This window comes from Malaclemys terrapin, chromosome 7 (assembly GCF_027887155.1).
Source record: "Malaclemys terrapin pileata isolate rMalTer1 chromosome 7, rMalTer1.hap1, whole genome shotgun sequence".
NCBI classification, from domain to species: Eukaryota; Metazoa; Chordata; order Testudines; family Emydidae; genus Malaclemys; species Malaclemys terrapin.
Window position 1 is genome coordinate 7,038,486 of NC_071511.1, and position 22,264 is coordinate 7,060,749.

The window sequence follows — 22,264 nt, forward strand, 5'->3', positions numbered from 1 at the left end:
GCTCTCACATATTTCCCCTTCATTTTTCAACACTGGCCTCCATAAAGAGACTGTATTTTTATTAACCATCCTTCTACCAGAAGAGGACTGGACGAGGATTTTCCTTTGTAACTTATCAGCAGTGTTTTTTAAAAGAAAACCGCACCCATTTTATGCAGTTTTACAACATGAGCTTAAAAGATAAGTGTGTAATAGAGGTTCTCAACCAAATTAAACCACACTTTGCCACATAGAGTGTTTAATTTGTCAAAAGACTTTACAGATGCCAGCTAATGAATCTTCAAATCACCCATGTAGGACAGATGGTGAGTAATATTAATTTGATGATGGAGAAACTGAGGCAGAGAGATGCAGTGATTTCCCTGTGGTTGTAGAGGAAGTCTGTCAGAGCCAGGAATATAATTTAGGAGTTCTTGTATCCCTGTCCTGTGCATAGAGCACAAGATTGCATCCCTTTTCCTAGCTTAAACAGTTACAAAGGTTAACATTAATGGTTCGAAAGACAGAGTTACAAATTGCCTTTGGTAGGTTTCTTGTGTAAGCATCAACTGGAGTCTGGCTTGTAGTATTAATCATCTGTAAAAATGAATGTTGGCAATATTGATATTGGTATTTTTACCCCCGTGTCATCTAGAGTTGCCCACCATCGCCCGTATTAGCGATAGTGCCATTGTGGAAGAATTTCCAAAGCTCATCAGTGTACATGCCCCCTTGGTGTTTTACCCATGCTGGACTATGGCTGCTAATTATAGTTCTAATGCCGCACAGCCTTGCTATGCTGGCTGGCCAAGTTGTGTTGGAAATCACTGCAATGGGACCTGTGTTTAAACGTGTTCTTTAGAAGATGGGGCCCTGGGGGAGTTGTCAATCTCTGGCCATTGTTGCCACTTGCTTTATTGTCTTTGTTGGAAACCTTTGTTTCTAAGCGCATCAATATTTATTAACTGAGACTTCACTCATTTATTTACCAGTCTTCTCTCACCACACTAAATCCTTTCATCTCGAAAAACTGCAGTAAGGACATCTACAGTTTGACAGCCTTTCGGTCATGCTTAAAATTACAAATTACCTTTGTTAGGTTTTTTGTGGTGTCTGCAATGCATCAACTGGAGCCTGGCAAGCAGGATTAATTGAATGTAAAAATGAATGTTGACAATACTGGGTTTAAGGATGGTATGTCGAGTGGCTGTGCATTGCCGCTATGCACCATCACCTTCAATCAGGATGCTTTATACCACGCTGTATATAATCACATCTATTGCTGTGACCTGTGACATGGCCAAGTGAAAGGCTTACCTCATTTCATACTATCTTTTCAAATCCTATTATGGAGAAAGTATATTTATAGGTGGAATGTCAGTTGATCATAATCTAGATGCATTGTTTAAGTGCGTGAAGAATTTTAAGGGGAGAAGACACTGAAACAGATTTACTATGATTATTAATTGAAATGTTTTGGTGTTAACTTCACCCGAGAAACAGGGTTGTTTATATGACTGCAACTTGAACCTATCGTAAAAGAAGAACCATCTCGTGTAAAGGAGGCATTTTTCTTTTAAATACAGTCATAAACAAACAAAAAGAAAGGTTGTTTATTCAAGATGGAAGTTTACAGTTGTAATCTAGAAATGTTTATGGCATATTTTCTATCTTCTTTTTCAAACTCTGAACTACAGTATGTCTTTACACTGTTCAACCATGATTAAAGTAGAGAAATAGGAAGACTGGTTTGACAACTGCTGCCCAGATACCACGGTGAGGGGCACCCTTCGCAAATATATGCTGTAGTACTACAGTGATGAGTGGAAATGCCATGTGTACAAATGCCTTTAGGTGAGACTGTTGATGACACTTTCTAAAAGTGTTGGCATAACTCTGCTCCCATTGAAGCCAATGGGAGTTTTTAGCATTGGCTTCAGTGGCAATAGAGTTACAAAAATATTCTATTCCTAATAAATACATGATAAACAGCTGCCAGTATTACTGTATGAACAACGTGCCATAAAGGTGTCACCGAGAGCAGTTTATGTGACTGACATCACAAGTCATGAGGAGGGGCATGGCAAGAACAAGAAATTGTTGGATTCTGCTGATTTTGGGTCTTACGGCCCTTTTTTTGCAGAATGTAACCCACACGCCAGTGGGTTACATGTGTCACCCCTTGTGCCAGACCCAGAAAGGATTTGAGTCTGTTACAGCTCCCTGCTACACAACCTGGCTCTTTAGCTTGAGCTATAGAGACTCATGTTTTCAGCTCTGGAGCTCCTTGGTTCAGTCTCTGGGTTACACAGAATCTAGGCTCTTCAAGTCTGGGTGGGGACAAAGACACCAGGCCTCGCAGCAGCAATAGGCTTGCTTTGTAGCCATCAATACAGCCCCATGGACGCAGTAGCTGTGCTGCTTCTGCACACTCACTTCCCAAGGAGCAGAGGCCCATCTTGCTTCCTAAACCGTCGAATTCTGTGGAGCTACTCAGGTGCTTCACATTAACCACGTGGCTTTGCTGAATGGGGGCCCGAAAGAGTGAAAGAGACCCGTGCAAGAAAACAAAGACCTTAACTCCTCTTGTAGGTGATTTTATTGTCTCCGACCGCTGTTCTCTTAGTATTTGCTCTAGCATTTGTAAAAACAGATAATTCCGAGAGCAAAGCCCCGCTGAATCGGGGACACAGAGAACCTGAATAAACACGCAGGCGCTGCAGATTAGTAAGAACATCTGTAGTTTTTATATTGGTTTGAGGACACATGCCACAGGATTTTTCATTTCTTATGCTTTTTAGGTTTTTAATATATTGCTAATAAAAGTTGGGAAAGGAAGGCATAGCTGGACTAGACATGCCAGGCCACCATTTAATTTCTGACTCAGAGGACGAGCAGAAGAGTAGTTTTATTGTATCCTGGTAGAGAATAAAGCCACATGCAAATTCCAGCCATGAACATCTGTTTCCTCTTTATGTAGAAGAATTCTAGCATTTTGAAGGGGATTCCAGTTTTGAAGGGCCTGGCTTTATTTATTTATTTATTCTTTGCTGCTCCTTCAACATGCTACCCACTCTGTCTGGCTGCTGAGTTTCCCTCTGGGTGCTGTCAGTTTGTGATTTAACATCACAGATTTATCAGCATCGAATGGGCACATTTTGTAACTGTAGCCTGATAAATTTTAAATTGCTTCAATCAAAACACTATTTTATTGCTGTGAAGGGTATCAGTACTACCTCAATTTTCAATATTGATGCATCCGTCTGGCAGTGTGTTTAACTTCCTTCTTAAATTCATCTCACTTGCTGAAAGCTTTTCAACTCTCAGGTGAAACATACTTGCAGTTTGATTTTAAAAGCGCGAGTTTATTTTTCTATTGCTGTTACTCTGGGCTGCAGCTGTTTTCAGTGTTGTTTTTTTTTAAATCCCTTTTTTTTTTAATCCACCTAATTCAGGAGAATTCAGCAGATCTTTGAAAACAATAAAAATCTGCAATAAATTGGATATTGGACATTAAAAAATATAGGGCCCGAGTAACTGGCTATTGTGTTCATCTATTACACATTAGAATAATAATTTGACATATGTATGGGAGCTGCCTTTTTTTTGGGGGGGGGGGAGCGTGTAGGATTTAATTCTATTGAATAAACAGTACAGTTATAGAACATCAAGCCAGACATGAGAACGGATACTGTCTGTCTATTTTATGTGAACATCAAATGAGAGATTTGGTGGAGCTAGCCAGAGTTTCATATTTGCTGGCAGAAAGTTCTCCACATGTGTGGACCACATTTTCCTTGTTGTTTTAGGTTATTTCAGGCACAGATATCATTGCCTGGCTGGGTGTGATTCTGTTCTGTATCTGAAGATTTTTTTAAGGAAAATAACAACAAACGCAATCAAACCACAGTTCTTCAAGGGAAGAAGTGTCTCCAAAGTGAGGGGGTTTCTCACTTCAATTTCACTGTAAAAAGCTTGTGACAAGTACAATGAATTTATCACTGTATGAATTACATGGTTAAAGAAAGTTTTCTTTTTATATGTTAATCTACTCTGGTGCGCTCTGGTCTTTTTAAAGGCATGTTGCCCAGTAGATTGGGCCAGAATGTAGGGTTTGTTTTGAAAAGTTTCAGAACATGTAATGTCAGTATATCTCTGGGAAAGTTTAAAATTCGATTAAAACAGGATTTGTGAGGGCTGGGTGAGGATTTAGGCTCCAGTCAGCAAACTCCTTCTCACAGGATCCATGGGCCTGTGCAAACCCTGTTGACTTGCACCATGCAGAGTCTGAGCCCTGAACCTCCTCCTGCCATTTTGGAAATCCATCTTGTGAGTTGCATGAGGAAGTGAAAATGAGGATCAACAGCAGGGCCGGCTCCAGCTTTTTTGCCGCCCCAATCGGCAAAGTGGGGGGTGATGGGGAGATAAAGCCGATCGGCGGCACTTCGGCTGCAGCTCAATCGTGCCGCTTCATTCTTCTGCGGCAATTCGGCAGCGGGTCCTTCTCTTCCTCTTCGGCGGCAGCTCAAAGAGGAAAAGAGAGACTGAGAGATTTGCCGCCAAAGACCCGGACATGCCGCCCCTTTCCACTGGCTGCCCCAAGCACCTGCTTCCTTCGCTGGTGCCTGGAGCCGGCCCTGATCAACAGTCAAACCTGATCTGACTTGTCCGAACTGAGAAGGATGCAGAAAGGAAACAGGCAACTCAAATGGTGAAAATCAAATAGAAATTTTAAACTTCTTTCCATTTGCTTGAAATGCATCTAATTAGTAGTAGAGATAAAACAAACCTTATTTTGAGAGCATCCCTTGTCTTCATGTTAACAGATTTTTTTTTTTTTTACTACTCAATGTACAATAGGAAGAAATTTGAGATTGTGTATGTGTTAGGAGGCCTGTTTTGTTTGGTATAAACTGAACTTAGTGCATTTCCTTTTCATCTCTCTTTTTTTAATAAATTGGAGCAAATCTGATGGCTATTGTATCTCTTCTGGTGTAGATGATAGAAGGTTATGTCACTTTTGATTCTGCAGTGCAAGGAAATGATGCAGTTAACTCCCATTTGACAATGATGCAGCAGCATGTGGCTCTATATCTTCTCATAAATATATTACGAGGCATTTCTGTCAAATAACTGGACTTTGCCACCCAAAATCGAAAAAGAAATTTAAGTGCTATGCTAGAGTTTCAGGGCCCTGATAAATAAGAACCGGGTTTGACCTTTCTTTTGGGCCTTTGAGATGCCACAAGGGATAGTCCTCTTTGTTCAAGATGACAAACTTCCTCTGAGATTTCAGTTTGTCAGCTCAATGTACAGCATCAGCATTGATTTCATCTCACTGCCATTTCCTCCCTGAATAGATAACAAATTTTCTGTTGCAGGTGTCTGTCAAGCTAAGTTTTGCCTGGCAGATTAACGGAATAGGCTCATTTATTAATCATTAGTTGCAACACAATCAAACAAACTTTAACTCTTCTGATGTTGGATAAATGTAACGTTTAGGGGCCATTTCAAACTTCCATGTAATTTAGATTTAATAAGATTTACGTACGTCCACAATGAATGTTTCTAATAATCTACAGTTACTTAAATTATACTGTATCTTACTATATCATTCCATAGATTTAACAAGACAGCTATTGTCTCTATTAAATACTGGAAGCTTGTACAAGCTGAGGCTTGGCATTTTATCAGAAGTGGTGGTAATTACATTGTTTCTTTGTACTCCTCTGTCTGTCTCCAGCTGTTGTCTCTTTTTATACGTAGAGTGAAAACTCTTTAGTGTAAGGACCATCTTTTTGTTCTGTGTTTGTGTCTGGTGCCTACCACAATTGGGTTGTGATCGGTGAGTTGGGCTCCTACGTGCTACCAAAATACAAATATAGAAATAATATGAAGTGGTGTTGTAGTCGTTTCAGTCCCAGGATATCAGAGTGACATGGTGGGTGAGGTAATATCTTTTATTGGCCCAACGTCTGTTGGTGAGAGAGACAAGCTTTCGTGCTTACACAGTGCTGAAGAAGAACTCCGTGTAGCTTGAAAGCTGGTCTCTCTCACCAACAGAAGTTGGCCCAATAAAAGATATTACCTCACCCACCTTGTCTCTCTCAATAATAATAATAATAATTAATAATTAATTATCCATTTCGGACAGTAGAGACAATAAACTTGCAACCCCATTATGCCATTTTTAGCATCCCTTTAAGACACTAAGCGTTCCTCCACTTTCAGATAATTATGTGCGACAGTGCATGTTATCCGACAGTTCCTCATCAAGCTGTGTTTGTGGCCTGAGTGGTGTGGTGCTTGAACCATCTTTATGGCTTCTTTGGCTAAAAGTCAAACTGAGAAATTCCCGGCACTAGATCATACTAGTTATTGCTCTTACAGGCCACCCTGGTAACAATACATTAACCTCTCAGCAGGGAACGTGATAAACAAAGTAAAAACTGCTTTAGTGAAACCAGTCCTCTAACAGCAGTGTACATAAAGTAATCCTTACAGATTTATAAATGTAATAAGCTACAGTTCACTGAGTGAACAATAACTGTTCCTAATTTAGCCAGCCAAGGAACATGCCAATCTAATTTGCTGTTGTGACTTTTTTTTCTTTACCCCCTCCAGATTCCTTTCTCTCTGGTGCAGTTTCCCCTTTGGGAGTCCTTAAAGGTAAGATACATCAGTGTGTCAAGCTTGTGACATTAGAAATGTGTGCATCTTAGAAGCTTGTATGATAACTTACCTAACTTGTTAACCACAGATATGGACACTTCAGAGAATGCATGTACAAAGCTAGTTTTGTATATGATAATCATTTGGTTGAATGTCTGAAAAACGACAGCAATCGAAGCTTTAATGCACGTCATGCAAACAAATCCCAGTGCTCTGCACTGACGATAAACACCCCAGAAGTTTTGTTTGCTGTCCTACCTAATGGTATTGATTTAAAATTGTCTGGGAGCCATCAATGTTGTCTGAATTTGCAACACCTCACTCCTGAAGGTAAAGAGGGAATTTTGAGTTGTGCAGAGGAGACTGATTAAATAAAATTGTTGCCAAGAGCCACCCACAATATGTCATTGGTGTTCTGATTGGCTTTGTACCAATTATTTGAAAGAATTGTTTATAGAATCTGCAAATCAGAAGATACCTTAATAGAGCAACCTTCTAGAATGATGCAACTTTATATGAATGTTATCCCTCCAGTTGGTTGCATTGTTTATATAAGGTTGCATTGTCCAACAAAAGGACTCGTGGTCTAGTGTTTAAAGCACAGAACTGGAATTCATGAGATCAACGCTCTGTTCCTAGCTGTGCTACTCACCATTGGCAAGTCATGTAATTTCTATGTGCTCCAGTTTTCTCATCAAATGGTTAAGCTGTTACTTCTGCACCTCAAAGGGAGGTTAGGGGGGCTAACATCTGTAAAGTGCTTTGATGTCCTTGCACAGAAGGCAGAATAGAACTGCAAAGTGTTGTTGCAGGCCATTGCAAATGTTGTGGTAGGATTTTATATTTATATGATGGAGGGGTGGAAGGATTTTTTATTACTATTATTATTATTAAGTGAGTTGGACTCCTGGAACTTGTTGGATGACAGCACTGTAAAGTGAAGTCCTCTCCTCTTACAAAACAGATGCACAATAAGCGGTAGGAGTGCTACCTTCCCCTACACGGCAGCATCAATGTGCGTGGACCTTGTTCCAAAGGAAGCAGTTCTAGGACTGATGCATAGTCCAGATTCCAAGCTGACTGAAACACTCCACTCTTCCTTGAGAGACAATTAGTATAAATTGTGCCAGTGGTTCTGGAGACATAGGAATTTACCCGCTTGGAACTTGGTTGAGACCACAAAATAATGTCAAATAACCACCAAACAGCTGGCAGATGCTAGTAATTTTCATTCATGAGCAGCCAGAGCTCAGTTCAAACCAGTGACCTAGGAAAAAGAGGCTATAGTATCAGTTATTTGAGCTATCCTGTCCTTACAGGACTGAAGGATTGGTTCAGTGAAACCCTCTGAAAGCTGGGTTGGAAAACAGAATTTCCATCTATGAGAAATTCTGATTGGTACAACCCTGGATGCTCACCGGGCTGCTGTATTAGACCCAAACCTTGGCTCCCATATGCTTTTAGGCTGGCTGAGTCTGGACAGAATCCAGTAACTGCTCAAGCTCTGGGCTTCTAGGCATGCTCTTGGAGTGAAGATCCCCTATCTAACTCCCACTCCTGAGATATAGACTCTGCAATCCAATTGACTAGGACCTGAAACTAGTGCTGGTTCCTTACAAGACTCCCTGATAGCTATTGTATTACTTCCCCCCCCCCCCCCCCGAGTTACACCGATACTCTGCACCCTCTGGATTACTGTTTCACTTTTGATGACTATGTGATAGTTAAAAGAAGGGGAACACAGGCTGTGTAAAGGAATTTCTAAACCAATCACATTTTACTCCTAGATAAGGCACAAGAGAGGTACAGATCTATGGAAAAATAAGCATCTGTATGCAGAACCCTCGCTCGAGCGTCCACACCATTCTAGAGCCCTTCGGGTTTTTCGTCAGTCCTTTCAGGGCTCCGGAACCCTTTTCTCCTCCTGCCCAGTGTTGCCTTCTTGCTCTGGTCTCTTCTAGAATGCCCAGTGAGAGAGCCTCCCACTTATAAAGTTCCAGTTCCAACCCCTCCCATCAGCTGACTCCCCTGAACGGCTTCAGGTATCTTATCAAGTGATTTTTTTTTGCTTAGTTGCAGCCCACCCGAAGTCCAGCCAAGGAAAACTGCTTCCCCTTGGCTGCAGCCAGCTCATTGTTCTAGGTTGATTTTCCAAAGGAAAGCCACCCAGGCTAATGCCTCTTGATTGCTCTTCCTTGTTAGCCCTCTGCTAGGTGCCAGGATTTCTCCTAACATCTCCTGGGCATTTCAGCTCAAGATGGGACTCTGCAGTGCCAAAAGTAAAAGCACATATAATCGATTGTAATCAAAATGGCATTCAGATAACAGAATGGAGTTAGCAGGCTAATGTAGGCCTGTACAGACGCCATACCAGTCCGACACACCGATGGTTTCACCATCTGGTTTTTCCATGAAATGGGACAAAATGTCAAAGTACTGAAACATTTTACAGCATGGAAAGATCTGAAAAACTTTGATTCAGAAATGTTGAAATGAATAATTCTGAGTTTTCCAGTGGAAAGAAAACATTTTGTGTAGAATTTTCCCATTGAAGAACAAGAAAATATTGTCAATATTGTCATTGGTTTTCTACAACCGAAAAACTGATGTTGTCGATTCTCTGTATTTCATTGAGGAAATGTTTCTGGCAAAAAATTTCGACCAGCCCTAACTTCCATGTACCAGGTCAGATTCTTCCCCTCACCCCAATGGATGCAGGAGCTGCAATGTACACCATTACTGCACCTGCAGGCTGCAAGTGAGTCCGAACTAGGGTAAGGGGGCAGTGGCAGTGCTCTCCTTACTCCCACCACAGCTGTTCTGTTGGGACTTGTTTTCTGGCTCCGCACAGTCACAGGTTTCCCAGGAGAGGCGTTTAAATAGCACATCCCCAGACCAGCCTGGCTCTGTCTCTTTCTGAACCAGCTTCTGGTGCTGGATGGAACGTGGTACTGGCGATTATACTTTTGCATGGACTGTGCCACGGCACCCTTGCTCAGTGCAGGTGTTGTGCTGGTGAAATGAGCTGTCTGTACTTTTCACACCAATCCCTATTATCTGTTGCATTGTGGTAAAGCCTAGAGGCCTCTATCAGGGCCATATACAAAGAAAAGATGGTCCCTACCCCAAAGTGCTTACCACCAAACTATACGGCGAGAGCCAAAAGGTGAGGGTGGGGGAGCTGAGGTAACAGTGAGAGATGGAGGATTTGTGTAATGAGCAGCACATCAGCTGCCGAGCCGTTGAGTGTTTTGTAGGAATCCCAGCACAATGTGCTCATCGCGATGTTATCTGAGTGTGGATCTGGGAATTGTCCTGTTGCACAGGGTAACTTGAGCTACCTTATTAGGAATCTGTTTTTATGCCAAATTACAGGAGCAGCTTTCAGTGAACTCGTATCCCACAGAGCTGACGTGACATCGTAACTGCTAGTGCCGCATCATTGTTCTGGAAACCAGAGACGGCAGTATTAAAAAGGGCACTGTGCTCTCCCAAACCACATAAAGCAGGAACATGATGTAGCTCTGCGCAGAATATAAAGTTGTTTTAACAAACCTTCACGTAGTTGTGGTGATAAAATGTATTGTTTAAAACCTAGGCTGTAAAGGAGACCGTTTGAATGTAGCTGGCTAAGTAAACAAGACTTTTAGGATTAGACATCACCGATAATCTAAACAGGTTGGTGGATATTTCCAGCAACATTTAGACTGGACAGCTCATACCATAGCCCAGTTTCAGTATATTGGTCTACAAATAACAACCTGTTACTGAGCGTAGGGATCTTAAAATCCTTCGCACGTGCTTCAGTCATTTCCTTTTCAGCATCTCGATAAAGAGCTAGAGGTTTGTCACATCAAAGTCACAGCAGTGAAAGCAGGAGCCCTGGCTGTAGAAGTAACTGATTGCAGATGATTGAATTAAACTCTTTTTAAAAAAATCACAAATACTGAAGCAAAGAAGAAAAGTTATGGTCTAGTCACCTGTGAACACATGGGGAGTAGCAGTTCAAGGATTCAGCAGCAGGTCTTCTCACAGGGTCTTTGAAGGAAGGGGGGAAACAGTAAATAGCAGGAGAGGCAGCACAAAGCACTGACACAGAAACCTTAACTAAAATTATTGAGTCACCTTTGTCCGGCTTGTCTTCATCCGTCCCTCCGTGAACGCAAGTCGACGCCACACCATTCCGTTTCTGTCCAAAGAGTTTTGTCATGGGATCAGCCCAGCGCGTTTTCGGTCTGCCCAGCGGTTGCTTGTGGTCTCTGGGGATCCAGTCACTGATGCGGGTTGTCCACCTATTGTCTAAGGGGCTATGCTGGGCTGTATTAAAGGGGTTGGTTGTGAAGGGAGGTGAAACACCCAAAGTATTGATAAGTGTATGAGGCGTATAGGGTCAATTCATTGCTGTGGCTGAGGGAATCAGATGTTGTGGCTGGATGATTTTATGACCATTAATAAAATCTGTAGTTGTATAAACTGAGTCATTGATGACTCAGTCTCATGTGTCTGTGCACCAGCAAATTACTGCAGGGATCAAGGAAAATATCTCGCCTCCCTGGAGAGCACAATTAGCTACATGCCTGGTAGGGAAGCAGGGATTACCTTCCAATGAGACATCAGGTGTTGGCCAAAGCCAGAGACAGGGTACTAGACTTGGAGAAGCAGTAGTCTGATCCCATATGGCAAATCATATGTACCTATATCCTATTCTGTGCCTTTGCTTTGCCCCAAGCAGCCATGTGCTAAGCCTGTACTTAACATTTGTTCTTCTGGCAGGTCATTAGCCATATTATAAACACAGCACTATCACAGTAGTAAATACTGACCGGTTGTACTACATGAAATATATAGTATTGCATATCATGGCACTATAATATGTATAGACAATGAGAGAGAGAGGATACCACACAGATAAGGTTATTCATAAAATGGGCATTAGCACAGGAAATATTGAAATGATTGGCAAGATATGAATTTGATTGAAAATATGAAATATGGAGGCTTGACGTCTGATTATGTGGGTATCTGGCATGAGCACACAGGTTGGAATTAGCTGATATCTTGATATCTCTGAAAGGTTGAAAAAGAAGTAAAGAAACCAACTTTTTTTTCATGCATCTAATATTTTTATTGGGAGACAAATATTGCTTGGTTTTCTTACAGTAAAGCAAGTCCAACACTATTGCCTACATTTAAAACCCTCCTGCTGTGTACAGAGGTATAATATTACAGTGTTTTTTACTTCCATTTAAAAAAAAATCCTTCTAATATATATAAGAAACTAGAAAGGCGGAAACTCTACAATGTTCATTGAAATGTTAACAGCAAGCACAGCAAACATTTAGGATAAATATTAAAATCCCATACAACAAACATTTTTGGTTTCTCTAAGGTAAACATGTCTGCTGAATGCCACTATGGCATCTTGGCTCTAGGAGAGAGGCAGACACTTAAATAGGGCCAGTCCCATTTCATCTAGAACTGCAAAGTCAAAGCCAACACCTTAAATTTTATCTGGAAGCCAACTGGCAACCGGTGCAGATAACAGAGCACACGTGCTCTCTGAAAGGCACCCCATTTACCAAGTGTGCTGCCTTTTGCATCAGTTCTGGCTTTGGGTTGCAGTCCCATGTACAGAGCATTGGCATTTCCAGTATGGCTACGTAACTTGTGTGACAAAGTTCCTCCTCTATCTTGGTGGGTCCTGCACTTATTGGCGGATTTTCTTGCTTCTGAGATTCACCATGTGGGTTGGGGAACAGCCTAGAGACCTTCCCCTCTGGAAGAACCCACAGTCCAGGTCAATTGGGAGGTTTGGGGGGAACCTGGGCCCTCCCTCTACTCCGGGTTCCAGCCCAGGGCCCTGTGGACTGCAGCTGTCTATAGTGCCTCCTGTAACAGCTGCATGACAGCTACAACTCCCTGGGCTACTTCCCCATGGCCTGCTCCAAACACCTTCCTTATTCTCACCACAGGACCTTCCTCCTGGTGTCTGATAACGCTTGTGCTCCTCAGTCCTCCAACAGCACACCCTCTCACTCTCAGCTCCTTGCACCTCTTGCTCCCAGCTCCTCACAGTCCCACCACAAACTGAAGTGAGCGCCTTTTTAAAACCCAGGTGCCCTGATTAGCCTGCCTTAATTGATTCTAGAAGCTTCTTCTTAATTGGCTCCAGGCTTCTTAATTAGCCTGCCTGCCTTAACTGGTTCTAGCAGGTTCCTGATTACTCTAGTGCAGCCCCTGCTCTGGTCACTCAGGGAACAGAAAACTACTCATCCAGTGACCAGTATATTTGCCCTCTACCAGACTCCTGTACCCCACTGGTCTGGGTCTGTCACACTTGCTTCAGAAATGCCTCGTGTCTCATTCTGTACAGGAATTTCAGATTGCCGGGACACATCTTTGGAGTGAAAGTTTGTTCCGAGTCACGGTGGTCGCAGCAGATATTTTTCTGTTTACAATGACAGATATTTTCCTGTGAGCTGGGCACTCCACTGTAGGTTTTACCTGCTTCATGATATCTTATCCTACTTAGTTTTATTTTTTTAGAAAGCCTTCTTGGAAGAAATTTTAGCTTCGTCAATTATTTATTGGTGATGTAGAAATATAGGACATCGGCTCACGGACAAATATTTAGGACTCGAACGTCAGAATTGAGGAGTCCTGGCTTTGAGCACAGCAATACCTATTCATCAGAAATGACTGCTTCCTAGGGAAGCCATGGCAAGATGAAAACTAACAGTTCCATGGCTGGTTATCCCTGATCCCACCAGGATCTGTCTCTTGAGCCCTTCTGTTGTGGGAAACACCACTTAGTCCTCTTGATTTCTATCCCCGCACATGCTGGCTGCACTTCGGGCCCAGCAAGAATTACTCTAGCACAGCTGTGAATGGAGAAGGCTTTCTGCATAGGCCTGCTGTTGTGTGGTAAGTCAGAGAAATTCCCCTGACGTTTTGTGAGATGGGAGCAGAGGAGGGAGACCATGTGAATGGCTTTTTAAAAAATAACCTTATTTTTCAAAACAAAAACAAAACATTCCAGGACCCTTTGTGTCCTGTACCTGACAGTCTGATTCTGAGGTGGACCAGGCATTTCATAGATGTCTAAGGCCAGAGTGGACTGTTGTGATCATCTTGTCTGACATCCAGATTAGCACAGGCCAGAGATCCTCACCCATTTACATTTACCCCTCAGTCCTATATGAAGGCTGCCATGGACTGGACAGATCCTGGGATATAACTTCAAACCCTTTAAAATCCTGAACGGATTGCCACCCAGGACAGACCCTAGCGCTATTGAAATCAGTAGGCTTTTTGCCATTGACATCACCGGGGCCAGGATTTCACTCCCAATCCCTGTGTTAAGCAAGAAATAAATATGGGGTTGTATAGAGACAGTGGCATGGCTGGTTTAGGGCAGGATTCCCACTTCTAGCCTCTCTCAGATTTACTGTGCAAAGGCCATTTACTGGGGTTTCGCACAGAAGGAGAGGAAGCTCTAATCCTTGTTTGAGCAAGTGGAAAATACCTCTGATTGTAATTTCAAGAAGAGTTAAGATGTATGAAATGCTCCCACCATTAAAGCAAAAGACCCAAACTACTTTCCGAAAACTGGAAACCAACCCTCGGTTGTTTTAACAACAGTAGGAAGCATAAAAATCTTGCCAAACTAGGCCTAAGCATAGTTTTCCCTGGGCTGTGGCTAGGTGCCCACCTTTCTTTTTAGTCTGAGAACTAGCCTAGCATTTTTTTTCTGCTGTGATCAGTTACATGTAAGTCAAGAATAAATGAAACCTAGTCCTCGCGTTAAAGCGTTTCCTTTCAGGCTATATCATAAGTGTTCGCCCATACCTCTCTCCCTCTTTGAGTAATGATCAGGCTGATTTGGGGATTAAGACTAATCATTAAATAGCAGTAATGTGTCTGCCATTTGCTTAGGTGCTGCATCACGAAAAGCAATTTGCAGTGCACTGTTCCAAGGCATGATGTAACCTCCAGCCAATCAGGAGCCTGCATGCCATTAGCATAACGGCTACATTTTTCTCACAAAAGAACAATGCAGCCAACAGCTGTTCTGCAAACAAAACTTACATTATTGGTGTCATAATCGCAGTCATTCACATGGCCTTTAAACACTGTCAGAGGCATTCTAGCACACCATCTGCACTGAAGGGAAAGAAACAAATGCAATCATTTCTTGTAGAATTAGACACATTTTGGAAAAAAGCTGGATAGCCCTGGAATGTCAATGCATTATGTGAAAAAGGAGACATAAAACAGACTCACAGTTTAACAGACAAAAGGGCAGATTGTGATGCTCTTACTCATCTGTCTTTGACCATGAATAGTCCCACTGATGTCAATGAACCTGCTATTGAAATCAGTGGGACCACTGGTGGAGGAAAGTACCATTCAGTGTAAGGGTATCAAAGTCTGGCCCGAAGTGTTGCACGCTGAATTTCTAAGTATTAGCTCATGCCAAATGAGCCTAAAGAACTGTTTAGCTTTTTGAAATGGCTTATTCACTCAGGCATGGATGGAGCTGGTATTTATAAACAGGTAGCAATGGTGCAGCTGCTCTAGTTTGAAGTAAAGTTGTTTTAACTTTTAAGCACTTTTCTGAACCACTCCCTACTTACCCAAATACTTATATGGCCCTCCTCTCCATAGTATCTGAGCATCACTGGTACATTATACACTACTGTGGACACAGTGTTTGGGAGATGTTTTCCTTAACCAGGTTTTTTGTGCATCCACTTTAGTTTGCATCAAGCTGGAACACAGATGGTGAAAAAGGCATGAAACACTTAACATTGGAAATGTGCTGTGGCATGTAGGCCAACTTTTTGTTCTTTTTCTCTGTGTATCTGGGATTTGGGTGGGTTTAAGATATAGGGCCAAGTTCACTGCTGGCATGAGCAAATGCAACTCAATTAGCGTATAAGTACTTTCACCGCTTAAACCAATAGAGAATTTAGCCCATGGTGTTTGTCCCATGCTAGGGCCAGTATGTTTTCTGTAAGACCATATGCCCATGTACTGTATGTGTGCACATAAAACCTCATTGGAGAGAATATTTTAGATATGTCTTTGGCCCTTTGCTTTTCCACTATCCATGTAAAACTTGCAAATCTGCCTATAGGTTATTTATGTTTTTTTAATTGGGATTTCCTTCCCCTACCTTACTGTACTTCTGCCCTTATGAAAAGGACTATAGTTTTCTACAATAATGTCCCAAACCTCTATTTAAAGCTGTAGTGTTTGGGGCACTTGCTGTAGTATATTTTCATAAAGCAACTGTGCGTGAACCCGACCAAAGGCCATGGAGAATGTAAAACACAAATGGAAAATGCAAAGTAAAGTTGTCCCTTTCTGACTCTGCCAGCTTTTCTAAAGGCCCCCAAAATAAAAATAAATACATACTAAAAGTTTTTACTTCTCTTATCTCAGCAGATGTTATTGATGCAGATGTGGTACCTGTGGCACCTGGGGGTATTTTACACTCACTAATGGAAACTGGTGAAATAAGTAAATTTATTCTGTGGGCTGAAGTGAAGGTCTTGGACCATCATGGAAAGTGAGCAAAGAAGATTTTGCTAGTACAATAAGGTTTTAAAGCAGAGTGTAGTAGAAGTTGTGGCGAGGTAGACCCATGCCATTGTAGAATTTTCAGACAGAATGCTGACTCAAGAGATTTCCAAGGGGTAGCATTGGTAAATTGATAATCCAACACTGTCAATGGCCAGGCTGTGTACCCACGTAGCCTTGACAATTCAGCATATGAGTTTCCCTGGGAATGCATTGGTGTACCAAGCCCAGTAGACATGCTGACCAAGGACCTCTCATTTGGATGATATTTTATGGAAATACTTAGCCCAACAGAATGTTGCTGATACTTACCATTTCGGTATAAGAAAGAGAGGCTCCGAAAATAATTTTAAAAAACAAACCTATTATATGAGACTGAATGACTCAAGAAGATGCTAATGGAATACAGACATTTTCATCTGCATGCCACTGATTCAGATCTGCTCCAAGATGTCCTTATCGAGTCAATCTCGGTTACCAAAAGCCATTGCTTTTTGATGGGTGCTTAGTGGCCTATGTAAGATGAGTCGGTGATCTCATTTTAGTTCTTAGCGGGCAAGTGCCGAGCTACAAAAATAATCCCTGTTAATTGGATTCCAATTAACCAGAGAAATCAAGGAATGAATGAGCATGGAGACCGAACTCTCGTCTCACCCCTAGAGTTGGCTCCTCCCAAATAACATGTTGGTATGAGCAGTATGGAAATGTTTCTAAGGCCACTTCCCATGCAGCTTGACTGTGCTAGACATATTGAGAGCGCTTAGTTCTCCAGTCTCCAGCTTTGCAGTAGAACTGAATTAACTAACGCCATGTCTACGCGAAAGCAGCAGGGCTACCGCGCTGAGCTGTGCTACTGTAGTGTCGTAGTGTAGATGCTTCCTACGTCAGTAGAGGGTTTTTTAATTGATGTAGTTCGGGGTCGGCAACCTTTCAGAAATGGTGTGCCGAGTCTTCATTTATTCACTCTAATTTAAGGTTTCACATGCCAGTCATATATTTTAACATTTTTAGAAGGTCTCTTTCTATAAATCTATAATATATAAGTAAACTGTTTGTTGTATGTAAAGTAAATAAGGTTTTTAAAATGTTTAAGAAGCTTCATTTAAAATTACATTAAAACGCAGAGCCCCCCGGACTGGTGGCCAGGACCCGGGTAGTGTGAGTGCCACTGAAAATCAGCTCGCATGTCGCCTTTGGCACGCGTGCCATAGGTTGCCTACCCCGATGTAGTGAATCCACCTCTCTGACAGGCAGTACAATAGCTAACTTCACAGAAGAATTACTCATTGACTTAGCCGTACCTACACTGGTGAACCCAACTGTGGTGCTCAGGGCGTGAAATTTTTCACTGCCCAGAGCAATGTAGCTGGGCTGATCTAATGTTTACATGTGATAGGCCTACGTGACTGAAATGCTGAAGACATAAACAGAAGTTTTTATACTAGGGCTCAAGTTATTCTACAGTCAAGTCTTAACCCTTTCTGTGGGTCCACCGTACCTCTGTGATGCAAGGCAAAAAAGTTGATTCTTGTAGCATGGAGAGATCTTGTATGTGCAAATGGAATGTAGACAGCCTATTTCTGTGTGGGACATCAAAGGTTAATCCTCCTTCGAATCAACATTTAGGTGGTACTAAAGGTTACTAAAACCAAATAAGCTAGAATGACAGTAAAAACAAATTATTTTGGCCCATTGTGCTGTTGGCCCTCATGCCTTCTGTCTGTCTCTCTCTCCATTCTATTTCTCCATTCTCTTCACATCTCTCCCTACCTTCCTGCTGGAGCCAAAAGAATCAATGAAGGATGGATTAATAAATGTCTGCACCATGCTTAACAGATGAAAAGTGCTAAGCAGTCTTATTATTAAATGCAAAAGGGCAGAATGCAGTGTGCTGGGAGGGTTCCCTGTGGTGAGCACTGCTTTCACTGGCCTGTACGTTCTTTGCCCTAGGACTTCGTTATATTGACTAAGTTTGAAAATGAGTTTTATTTGGAGCAAGAGTGCACGTTGCATTTCAGTTTGCCTAAATTTATCACATCCTTGTTAAGTTCAAACAGATCCTAATAACATTTATAATGCATATGAAGAAGTGGGCTGTAGTCCACGAAAGCTTATGCTCTAATAAATTTGTTAGTCTCTAAGGTGCCACAAGTACACCTGTTCTTTTTGCGGATACAGACTAACACGGCTGCTACTCTGAAACCATTTATAATGCAAGTCCTTCAGGGCAGGGGCTCTGTCCTTTCGTTTGTCTGAACAGAGCCTCGTGGAGTGACGAGTGTTATTTAAATAGTGATAACAGATCAGTGCTGCAAAGTAACACTGCACGCGTACACACTAGTCACAACAGTGAAAATGCCCCTGTGCGGAGGCCAGTACTAACCCTTAAACGGGGCTTATGTGGTGACTGGAACTCATGCTGGCCCTCTGAACTGGGGCGAAGATCACCCAAAGAACAGAATACCTGTGTGATTAGTTTCTTGATGTGTTTCTAAGCTGTAGCCATTTTCTGCCTCTGCTATAGCAAATGTTCTGCACATCTATTGGGATCAGCCATCAGCAGTGTTGCCAATAAAGCAGCAAGTTGTAAAGATGAACCATGAAGAACAGTTTGTTTTCTTCATCCTACAGAATAAAAACTGAAACAAATCAATGTGGTTGATTTGGACAGTATTTCTATCTGCTTTCCTGGGCGTCTCAAATTTCATGTTGCTAATCCTACCCGGAGGTCAACAAATCAATGTCCAATAGCCTGTTGACACCATTCATTGTGTTAATCAGATAACCCGTTACAGGAGCATCATGTCTTCTCCTTGTTGTTTTGCCCTCCAGCCACTTCTAAAGTCACACACTAGCTCGCTAATCTGGACTTGCTTATTTGAACGTTGCTAATCACCTCTCTTGCCATCTGAAAGAAAACCACCTCGAACAAAGGGGGACACAGAAGCAAATTAACCTACCATGCTAATGTTTATAATTGGAATCAATTGGAACATTGAAAAAGAAGTTGGCTCAGTTGCAGATCTCGGGCTGAGAAGACACCATGAGCCTTGCTTGCCTCTTTAAAGCTAAAAATATAATGAGGCATCTACCTTTGACTCAGCTCCCTCATAACCACTAAATATAATTATGCTGTTACTGCTTTTTAAAAAAAAACTTAGTCTGTTCATCAAGTTCTGTGCAAAAGGCCCGGGAGGGATTTTCATGTGTCATGCCTTCTTCCTTGTGAATAAATCTCCTCGTCTGAAGTATTTCAGCACACACATTTAAAAAGAGCAATGTTGCAGTGTGACGGAGGCACAACCGTACACACGATTGGAAGGGGTTAAAGAACACAGTGCTAGGTTTTAGGCCTGGAGGTGGACTTACAAGGAAAGAAGCCCAGCAGGTGCGGGTCTGATGGGGAAGGAGAGCACCACTCCCAGAGGGGATGCGCAGGGACACCACCTCTATCACACACTGATTTAAAGGCTGAAACAATACTCAGAACTTGTTGATACTTATTAAAAGCCAAACAGTTTGGTAGGCACCAGAAAAACTACTTTCCTACAAACAAAAATTATTGTGATGCTCTTTGTAAATTGTATCTTAAGCTGGTTGAAATGAGCAAACTGCACGATGTAAAGTAAATGGAGGGTGAGGGGCCCTACAGAATAGCAACAAGCTTCTTCTCAGTGAAGAGATGGGACTGGGGAGGTTTCGTGGTTGCTGCAAAGAATGACGCATGGGAAGTCAGCAGTGGGGTTGTTGTGATCAGACTGTGAAACAGTGGTTAGATGTTACCCTTTTCCATGAGAGTCTGTTGATTTCTGTGCTTAATTCTGCTTCAGTGATACCAAAACCACCTTGGGTTAATTAGGTTCAGTCTAGAGAAATGGGAAGTCTCTTTTGGCCTTACAAGCCCATCTTACTGCAAAGCCCTGTCAATTAGCTGAGCCCAGAGCTAAAGGAGTAAACATGGGACCTTCAAAATGTAAGCTTGGTCGGCAAAATAAATTTAATTAGAACAAACACAGTCCAGAAAAAAAGAGATGGTCACTTGCCTGGTTGGACGCTTGCCCCTTTTTGGTCTCCTCACCCTTCGGATTGATGTGTTATTCCCCATCTCTCTCTGTTTTGCGTGTGTGGGTTTGGAACTCTGTGTGAATCACAGAAATCAGAGATGGAAGGAACTTCATTAGATCATCTTGGCCGGTCCCTGCCAATTTAGAATTATTCCCTATAGTAGGATCTTGAATGCCTTCTCCAGTCTATTTTTAAATGACTAAAATGAGAGGGCTTTCCTCACTTTCCTAGGGAGACTGTTCCACAGTTTAATAGACCTCGCTGTTAGGGAATCTTCTTCCTGTTATCCAGCCTCCATTTGGCTTTTGCCTAATTTCATTAAACTGTTCCTAGCAATGCCCCACAAAACAGTTTTCCACCCTGTTTGGTTCTTTGCACATACCTGTTGTCAATTATAACCACAGTCTATGGGAATTAATCACCATTTGCCCTGCTTGGCTGGGTCTTTGTTTTTACATAACTCCACTGCAGAGCCAGGTGGGTTCTTTTCAGCACAGCTTTTCATCCAGCATAGCTTTTCTGAGAGAAATGCAGCATGTCAGCATGTGGGGGAACCTCTGGATTAATTCATAATTTAACATTTATATAAACACACACAGCTCCCTTCTTTAGACTGCATAGAGGAACTGAATAAGACCTTACAGAAACAGCATAAGTAACCTAGACTCTCTCTAGCTGCACATAAAAGCTTAGGACCTGGGCTTATGGTAGATCCCTAGCAGTCTGCCCTGCATTTCCCTGCTCATTCTCCAGTAGATCATCCTGGGGTCTGCTGTGTTTTGAATAACAGACATGAACGGTTCAAGATACCAAGTTTTAGCATATGAAGTTCTAAAGATATGGAGGGAAAATGGCAAAAGTCCATATGTGACTTAGACTTATGTGTCCCTAGAAGTCACTTTGTCCCTTAGGAGCCTGCATCACTATTGCAAATGTGATTTAAGCTCCTAAGTCCCTCTTGAAGATTCCACCTTTCATCTTAGACATGCTCTCCAGTAGGGACGAATTGCATGAAAAAGTGCATGTGCCCACATTGTGTGCATGAATCATGACGAGCATCCTAAGATTTTGGAGCATAATGAATCCACTGTTTTGAAGAAGGAAAACTGGCCATCTGCTGTGGATGCTATCAGTTTAGAAACCCACACTGGAAAGCATCCTCCAAATCAGTAGGAAAAAGAATGGCTAGCATGCAGGGCCGGCTCCAGGCACCAGCTTGGCAAGCAGGTGCTTGGGGCGGCCACTTCGGAGAGGAGCGGCAGGTCCAGCTATTCGGCAGCAATTCGGCGGACGGTCCCTCACTCCCGCTCGGAGCGAAGGACCTTCCGCTGAATTGCTGCCGCAGATCGCGATCGTGGCTTTTTTTTTTTTTTGGCTGCTGGGGGCGGCCAAAACCCTGGAGCCGGCCCTGCTAGCATGAGAGACTGATCCTTAGTTTTGTCCTTGCTTTATTAAACAACTATTTAGCTATGGCAAACACTAATCAACATCATTATTTGTTGTTGTTAAGTAGTTTGATTTTGCCCCATACAGATAGAACATAAGCATCAATCACACAGAACAACCAAGTTACCAAGGAGAATCTATAGCTAGCATTATATGCAGAGTCACCCAATGACAGAAGAATGACAAGAGCCATACTGGGATGTTCTCATCCCACCAATCAGGAGCCCCACACTGATATCACTGGAATTGGGTTAGTGCTGTTATCTGGTGGTTTACAAGAGCATAAAGGTAGCAAGGTTTTAAAGAACATCCATAACTGTATTCTTGTATAAAAGAGGAATAATGTCACAAATATAAAGTAATGTTATTGATTTCGATGATGGCAGCAGCTAGAAGAGTCTAAGATCAGGCCCCCATCCTGCTTGGCACCATACTTGAACCTAATAAAAGTATAGTCCCTGCCCCAAACAAGTTATAATGGAAACCGAAAAGATGGAGATAAACAGGGAGGTTGAGG

The 22,264-nt window shown here is 42.3% G+C and overlaps 1 protein-coding gene across 2 annotated transcripts in view; it reads left to right on the top strand.

Moving 5' to 3' along the window:
- SLC25A26 (solute carrier family 25 member 26) overlaps positions 1-22,264 on the top strand; it is a 130,064-nt gene that overhangs the window by 81,540 nt on the left and 26,260 nt on the right. For both annotated transcript variants that reach the window (XM_054033325.1, XM_054033326.1), the window contains one exon: positions 6,604-6,648. In XM_054033325.1, the coding sequence (XP_053889300.1) occupies positions 6,604-6,648 (45 nt within the window). The remainder of the gene's footprint in view (positions 1-6,603; positions 6,649-22,264) is intronic.